This window comes from Callionymus lyra, chromosome 18, assembly GCF_982586985.1.
Source record: "Callionymus lyra chromosome 18, fCalLyr1.hap1.1, whole genome shotgun sequence".
Classification (NCBI taxonomy): domain Eukaryota; kingdom Metazoa; phylum Chordata; class Actinopteri; order Syngnathiformes; family Callionymidae; genus Callionymus; species Callionymus lyra.
This window is the reverse complement of record NC_141835.1, coordinates 7,936,240-7,944,897: the sequence shown is the minus strand read 5'-3', so window position 1 is coordinate 7,944,897 and position 8,658 is coordinate 7,936,240. Positions and strand designations below refer to the sequence as shown.

Here is an 8,658-nt window from a genome sequence, read left to right as displayed (position 1 = left end):
TGCAAAACAAAATTGCGTTATTTGAATAAATAATTATATAATATTATTATATTTAAAATACTATAAATAAGATTTGAAAATATTAAGAAGTAAAGCTTAAGTCACTCAATGTTTTTATTTTCCAAGAAACAAGAATACAAAAAAATGAAAAATAATAATAATATTTTTAATGGAATTTATTGAAATAAGAAAAAGTTAAAAGTCGTGATTTTACTTTTATTTTTTAAAATAAAACGTGCGAACAACAGCTATGATCCGAACAAAGATACCATGTGACCAAAAAGACGTTGTTTCATGTCGTTAGTTTTTCAAAATGTCTTTTCGGGACGGACTGTTTACAGAGGATTAAAGTTGACTTGGGTCGAGCCCTGGCAGGCCGGGGTAGGAGCGTCGACGTGTGGCATTAAAGGGACAAAACTTTATTGTTTTTTTTTCAAGTCGATCTCTTGAGGATATTTAAACATCCAAAGCTTTACTATTGTAACAACCTTTTATACCTGGAAGTGTTTATTAACTAAATATAAACTGTTTAAAAAAAAAAAGTTTAAAGTTTGTTGTGTTTCTTGAGTTGTGTGTTTAATATTCCGATCAACAGTTGCATCGCCGGCTTCGGTCGCTCAGTCCTGGAGGACAAAGACTGGATCTCTGCGCCGTGCGTGACATGCCGAGACTAGTAATGTGCTTCAGGGGTTCCCTTTCTTTTTCTGGATCTTCGGGGAAAAAAAAAAAAAAGGGCCAAGACCGCTTCCCCTCCTGCGCCGCCCACGTCGACCAAGTCTTTTTTAATCAGAAATAGTTCAGTTCTCTCGCTCCTTTCCAAAGATAAATGTTTAACCCACAGGAGCCAGATCTGTCGACTCAAGGATCGTAGCCGTCCGGGGTGTGTCGCCGGTGGGGGGTTACCATGGCGACGGTCATATCTCCCGGCTCGTAATATCTGTCATTCCTGCCCAACGATCTCTGGGTTGATACTTGTCCGTGAGCCTCAGGGTCAGTCGACGCTGTTTTCACGCATCTGATCACACGCCGTCTTCAGAGACGCTTGATCTCACGACAGCCTCTATCGACTGTTGCAGTGCATTATGAGATCTTTGCCAACATATCAATCTGTTTTTAAAGCAGACTTTTCGGGATTATAAAAAGGGTGTATTGTTGTTGGTTTTTTTTTGCATCAACTTGATTTCTGTGTTTTTCTTCCTTCTTTCTGACTTACTTATTGTGTGTCGCAATCATTTTACTCTACAGTCGTAGTAATACGACGTTACATTTTGATTAGTTGAATTTAATCCATTCTAATGTAAACCTTTAACTACAAAAAAAAGGGGGATCATGTCATTCAAATTGTAATTTTTACTTTTTCAAACTACATTTAATGTTTTAGATATACTATATTTAATTATTTAATTATTATTACTATTACAATTATTATTACTAAGGCATTACAATTTAAAAATTAAACTAAATGTAAATTTTATTTATACTTTCTCCTCCAATGTATAACTTAAAATACGTAGTTTTTTCTCCCTCCTTATATTTTGATATATGTTCAAATATAAAACCATGTTTCTTTAAAAAAAAATTAAATATATATATATATATATATATATATATACGTGTCCAGTCATTCATATATATATATATATATATATGATATATATATATATATATATATATATGAATGACTGGACACGTGATTGATAAAACTATCATATTATATTGTACTTTATGAATTCGTATAGATTTTGTATGTAATTGTCGCTGTTTGTTTGTCTTTTATCAGTAGATTTAACGTTTTTATTCATTATCTACACCTTTTTAAAGTAATTTCTACATTTGCCTAAATCATTATTTATGTGCTTTTATCTTTTTTATTTAAATGGTTACAAAAATGTAAGGAAACCATCCTTTCTTTTCTACTTTAAAGCTTTAAACTTCATACAAAAACGTGCGTTTATCGTGTCGTTACAGCAGAAACAAAGCAAACCAAGTGTCCTGATCCAACAATATTGATCCTCCGGTCATTGAACGCACCACTAATGTGCTTCGAACGAGTGTCTGATGCTTCATTTATATTTAAACAGCAGTTGAAGTTGCTTCATCTCAACTACTCTTTTAATTCTATTTGACATCCGTTGCCAGGACAGGGAGTTGTTTGCAGGTACTGACCACTGCCAGGAGTGACTATTTAAATAGGTGGTCATAATGTTTACTAACCTCTCCAGAACCCCTTAGAAATGACGCATTTTTCTAGGCTGAGCCCCACAAATGGAGAGTGTAGGGTTAACGCTGCCAGCCAGGGGGCGTGGTTTAGTCCCAACTGTTGGAAAAAAGAAGACAACAAAAAAAAAATCCTGCAGCTTGACAGGTTGGGTCTGACACTCGCTGCCCACGCCGGACTCCTCCAGAACCGGGTCGCGAGGAGGAGATTCTGGTTCTGGTCTCAGTCAGTAGAGAGGGAGAGAAGGAGGGAGAGAGAGAGAGATCGTTCGCCACGAGGGTCTGAAGAACGACATCTGTGGATGGAATAAATAATCGTTCGTCAGAACCAGAACCAGGTCCGGTTCGTGGGTTTTGGACGTGATCGCACCTTTTTTTTTTTTTGTGGACCGAGGATCAGTTCGACCAGGTGGGTTATTACACACATCATAAATCCAACACCAGAACCACTATCTCCATTTGATCTTTATTAACCCTTTCTATTGTTTTTTAAAGATGTTTGTTCCACGCCTAGAATAATCCAACACGCCCTTTTTTTCTTTGATATATTGGAGCGTAAATCTGCTCCGCGCATGCGCACGAGGCTGCTTTCAGATGAACGTGATTATTTGACTTTAACGGATTTTCAGGGACTTCGTTAATCTCCAGATGTTGATCCAGAATCTCACTGAACGAGTTCAATTAATCGCGGGAATTTTACAACGAGTCAAGTTTTTAAGTCAATCCAGTGACATCTAGTGGTCGTGTGTCAATAACCTACATAAAAGTTTATAAATCCAATTTTAAAGCTATAAATTCCAACGAGCCAAACATCTGTAGTTGGTTTAAGATAAGATAAAACGAGTGGTTAAGTAAAATATTGAATTTTCTGAAACAATCAATATTTTTGTTAGCATTATTAGCAATATTTCTGCTGCGTTTGTTAGCTAAGTTAGCCATAAAAAAACTTCTTAAACCTTTGAGCAAGACATCAAAAGAAGGAGTCAAATGGTAGATAAGATTAGTAGTAAAAATGTTTTAAACAAATAAAGATTTAAAAAATGGGAAAATATCTTTTTGATTCCCTTGTGAAAATGCTAACAGCGTTAGCGTGAGAGTGCTAATTTAAGTTTCGCTGAATTGCTATACAAGATATTTTCCTAAAGTAATATATACTAATAAATAAGATTATTCTTAAAACTATTCACTGAGTTAAATAAGTTAATTTAAAATTATACGTATGTAACTATACTCGGTAGTTTTCCTCTTTGAAGTTGATATCGTTTTAGGAAAAATTGTTTTTTTTAGTTTTTTTTAGCATATTTTGGATCATAAAGTACTTCAGCAAAACTGGAATTAGCACCCTCATGCTAATAGCATTTTCAGAAGTCGATAAAAACTTATTTTTGCTTTTTCAATCTTTATTATTTAAAAAAATGTTATAATCTTATCGACCATTTGACTACTGTTCTTTCGAGGGGGTCAGTGTCTTGCTCGAGGGCTCTAGCTTTGTGGAAATAGCAAAGGTTTTCTTGTCCTGCAGACACAAGCTCCTCGCTCACACGGAAACTGTGGCGAACAGGGGCCTCTAGTGACTAAAATAAGAGACTACAAGTTTGATCCTTTCTTTTTCTATTTTGACTGTTTTTATGTCCTTTCTTGCAGGTAGAAATAGCTCAGTGGACCCGTTCTGCTCAACATGCACAGTGTCAACCAGAAGCATTGACCAGGATGAACGAGGGCCACAGGCAGACAGGGGGAGGGGTCACTGACCCCCCCCTCCAAAGTGGAGCCTACAAAGACAGAAACAACGTGTCCGGGTTCATCCGGGACGACACGGATTTACACCCAAAGCCCGTGTTCGAGAAGGAGTACTTGCTGGACGGACCCCTGATGACAAACAGCCACGTCGGCCGTCAGACGGGAAACGGCTCGGCTAAAACCGACCCTAGAGGCATGGAGTCTTGTGCTGACGCCACCGTTGGGTGTAATGGTGCCAGACCAAAACAAGAAACTGATGAGTCATCGCAAAAGTGTCAGAAAGCCGAGCCGGACTTGGTCATCGAGGTGGGCGGTCAGACGATCAGCGCTCACAAGTCCGTTTTGGCGGAAAAAAGTGATTACTTCAAGGCCCGGGTTTCCCGAGACATTCTGAAGGTGAAGGGCATGAGCTACAAGACCTTGTCCACTTTGATCCACTACATCTACAATGGCAACATGAGCGTTTCCAAGGACAACGTCGTGGATGTCATCACAGGGGCTAAGATCCTCCAGATCCCTTGTGCGGTCCAGGTCGCCATGGAGCGCATGTCGGAGCAGATCACCCCGGAAAACTGCTACGAGATCTTAACCATTGCTAAAAAGCAGCGACTGAACGAGCTCAAGGAAACCGCTTACGGGTTCATGAGCGACAACTTCCTCAAGGTGCTCAAGGACCCCGCAGTGTATGGTCGCCTGACGGGATCGGAACGCGATCTGATCTTGAAGAAAAGGATGGTGGGAAGAAAAACGCTCATGGTTGCCGAAATCAACGACGTGTTCGATCGCGTTGGGAGTCGACCTCCGAGCCGCTGCAGCAGCCGACCCCAGAGCCCTTTATCGGTGGGGTCCCTGGAGGAGACCCACATGATTTACTGCTTTAACGAGACCGAAAATGACTGGCAGGCTTTGACGGCGATGCCCGAGGACATTAACACTAAAGGGTGTGGGATCTGCACCTTGTTTAACTATCTGTTTGTTGCTGGAGGGATTAAAGGTGGGGAGAAGGGAAAGGTCTCCGACAAGGTCTTCTGTTACAACCCTATAACCAACCGCTGGTCGGAGATCCGGCCCATGACCCAGGCCAGGGCACAGCTTAAGCTGGTGTCCATGGATGGGTACCTGTACGCCATTGGTGGGGAATGTTTGTTTACCGTGGAGAAGTATGACCCTCGTATGGATCGTTGGAACTCGGTGGCGCCTTTGCCCAAAGGAGCCTTTGCCGTCGCGCACGAGTCGACGACTTGCAGCGGGGAACTCTACGTATCCGGCGGCTCTCTATTCTACCGTCTTCTTAAGTATGACCTGAAACGGGACGAGTGGCAGGAGTGCCCGTACAACAACAGCAGGAAGAAATCCGCGGACATGGTGGCCCTGAAGAGCTTCCTCTACCGCTTCGACGTGAGCCGCGAGCAAGGCATCACGGTCTTCAAGTACAACACCATCGTCAAAATGTGGCACGACTGCGCCTGCCAGAGGTTCGGGAGCTCTCTACCATTCCGGTGCGCAGTGATCGACAACTGCATCTACTGTGTGAACAAGAACCAGACACTGGTATTTGTGGTGGAGGAGGACAACGCCTACTTCGTGGAGGAGCCGCTGAAAGCCCCTCTGGAGGCCAAAGGGGTCCTCTTCCCGTTCGTTCTCACCCTGCATGATAAGACTGAAAAGGTCACATAAAGAGTTGGACTCTGTTGCGTCAGCATTGGATCTCTTCGCCTGTTTACAATGGAATGTGTGTGTTTGCATGTGTAACAGGATTACGCCTTAAGAAAACTGCTGACGAAACAAAACAACGCTCAGTCCTTCCAGGATTTTGCTTCATTACTGTAACTAAGTCAGAATGGAGACGCAAGCCTCGATTGTAGACTAGGGTCAGCTTTGTCTCTCTGCTCAGTCACCGAAAGAGGGTTACCGTTGGAAGTCCTTGTGAGATGGACTTACAGGGGCAGCAGCCGGGGCAAAGAAACCCAGACTTCTCTTTCAAGCCCACTTTTGGCAAAATACTTCCGCATTCCCAGACCATGCGGGAGGCGAGAACCAGGGTTGTTCTCTGTAAAACTGTTACAATGGAAAAGGGCCCTGAAGTATATCCGAGTGGGACATGACTGGAACATCGCCCAAAGGAGGCATCCTAAAAGGTCCATCTCAACTGGCTTCTCTTTATGTTTCAGTTAAACCTTAAGTCTCTCCGGAATAATGGCGCTCCTTACCTCATCTCTAAGGGGGAGTCCAGACACCCTGTTGAGTAAACCCATTCAGATCCCTTTTATTTACGATCTTGTTTTGGCTGCTACCCAACGTTGGTGACTATAGATAACAGTGGGAACATAGATTGAACGGTCACTGTAAAGGGTAAGAGCAGGGGTGTTCTACTGTCCCTTAAATTTAAAACCAACCCATCCAATCCAGACACAAGAAAGACCTCCAGTTACTAGGATAATCCAGATCATAAATCCTCTGTATTTAACTGGGTTGTCTTCAAATGTATAGTCCAGATTGACCTAGTCTACTTCGTCCCTGCACAATCCTGAAGCGACTGACTTGTAGATACTGACATGGTGGATGTGACTTGTGAACCTCTTGTGTCGTATGGTGTACTTTTCTACGTGATCTCGATGAAGGGCTTGAATTGTGTTACGGTTGCTTAAAATTGCGATGATCGTGAAAGCGCCCGGACGGCTTCTATGCAGGGGAAACACTTGAGTGCGGGGGTCGTATCCGTGCTACGATTTGCTGTAAAATCCAACACCAGATTTGCCAAAGTCAAGTGAAAAAAGTCCTAAACCTTTCTTTCCGATAACTTCTAAACCGGGGGGGGGATCAGCTAGCCTTGGTTTAGCCGAGAGGTTCTTCCAAGTTTCCCAAAACTAGTGGAATCCTGGAAACCATCGGCCATCATCTACTTTGAGTCTCTCTTGAATGGCTGAGCTTCCGTCTCTTTTCTTTTCGGGGAAAACTCATAAAGGATTTTAAACCTATGCCGTTACATTTCAACCTTTTCTGACGGAGAACTGTGTCCACGCAATTTAAGAAGCCGATCCTCATCCAGGAAACTACAAACTACTTAAGTTACTGGTCGACGCGACTAGAATCCTGGTGAAGGTTCTTTATTGTTACAGCGGCCATCTTTGTTATGATGTTAACTTAAATAGTCTTTCCCCCGCCGCGTATTCTTAAGATTCCAGGCTCTAGATTTCTCCGAATAAAGCACCTAATGACGTTCAAATCGTACCTAAGAAGGGATTTGGGGATTTCTTTCCAAATTGTGAACCAGAAAAATGCTTGTATGGACCTTTAGATGTTTACATGAGTGAAACAAAACTCACTGAAACCCGATGTAGGGTTCCAGATGAAAGCACAACCATGATTGGTCCTGGTAGAAGCGTTTGCCAAAGATTAAAAAAATAAACACCTTTTTTTTTTAATATACATTTCATTTTAAATAAATATCTCAATAATTCACTTTTGACCGCCACGGTTCTACAATACATAGTTTTGCTGCTGTCTTCCCTTCAATACAAGCTTTTGCCAAGATTTTAAAAGTGTTTCCAAGAAGGTTTGGACGGACTGGTTGTGATGTTGCAATGGCGCAGGTTTGAATCTGTACTTTTATGATGGTTTTAAAATGTGTTTTTTTTAAATCTGCTGCTGTGACAGACAGTGAAGTACTGCTACGCTTTCATTACACATGGATGTGAGGAACTCTGGCTGTTGAATGATGTAAAAAAAAGAACAAAAAAGTGCTACGAATAAAATATTTTGTGTCTGAAAGGAGCGTTTGCTGGACTCTTTGCAATTTAGAGATACACACTGACATCTAGCGGCAGTAAAGTGTAACTACAACGTACGCCAAACTTCCATTCAATTACATTTTCACACATAAAAAAGAAACAACTACTTAAGTACTTGTACACATTATTATTCATTTATGAAACTCGGTGTTTTTCGCATTTTTTCGTCGATCAAGGTTTAGTTAAAATCGTTATTTGAAAGTAAGAAAAAGTAATAGTTATCAATTCCTTGTGATTAATAAATAGTTTGAATAATGTACATGTTATCTTATATATATATATATTTTTTTTAACCTGAAAATAGTACAAACTACATACATATTTTAATACATAGTACATTGTTTGCGTAGTATATTTGTACGTCCTACTTTTAGTTACATTTATATTTTACAATACAGTTTGGAAGATATTAAAATGTGTATATAAGTGTAATAAGAATATATTTTTGAAAACGTTTATATTCCAGTTGAAAAAAAACATTAATAAAATACATTTTTTGGGGGCAGAATTAGTTTAGTTTATATTAAAAAAAAAAAAAGGGCAGCATATATTTACATTATAAAGCAAGTTATAATGGAAGAGGGAAGAATTTCAATTCGGGATTTAATACACAGCCATCAGATATTAATATTTTAAAATTATTGGTCGTTTTTATTCCGTAAAAAGATAACAAATTAAGGTCAATCTAAATATTTGTAATAATTTTTAAAAAATGCACTGATTTTTTAAAACTAACGTTAAACGATTGTTTAGATTACAAAATATTAAATATTTTTTACTAAATATTTATTATTAAATACGTTTTTCTTTTTGCTCAACAGCGATATGCATTCAATTATTTAAGATTTTATTTTGGCGGGCGCGATTGCTGATAGAAACTTCCTTTGCCACCGCCATGACGCCGACAGGT

General features: G+C 40.0%; 2 protein-coding genes across 4 annotated transcripts in view; both read left to right on the top strand.

Annotated features, from left to right (window-relative positions):
• Positions 1–496, top strand: part of arhgef10 (Rho guanine nucleotide exchange factor 10) — a 62,072-nt gene extending 61,576 nt beyond the window's left edge. For all 3 annotated transcript variants that reach the window (XM_087780584.1, XM_087780585.1, XM_087780583.1), the window contains one exon: positions 1–496. This exon is cut by the window's left edge and continues 793 nt beyond it. The gene's annotated coding sequence lies outside the window, so the exon portion shown is untranslated.
• A 1,777-nt stretch (positions 497–2,273) lies between these two features.
• On the top strand, positions 2,274–7,732 carry kbtbd11 (kelch repeat and BTB (POZ) domain containing 11). Its single transcript, XM_087780129.1, has 2 exons — positions 2,274–2,626; positions 3,862–7,732. Exon 2 carries the CDS (start codon positions 3,928–3,930, stop codon positions 5,632–5,634), a length of 1,707 nt encoding a protein of 568 aa, XP_087636255.1. The 5' UTR covers positions 2,274–2,626; positions 3,862–3,927; the 3' UTR covers positions 5,635–7,732.
• Positions 7,733–8,658: the final 926 nt, after the last annotated feature.

Coding starts and splice junctions, on each gene's coding strand:
- kbtbd11 (XM_087780129.1), top strand. CDS start 3,928: ATGAACGAGGGCCACAGGCAGACAGGGGGAGGGGTCACTGACCCCCCC.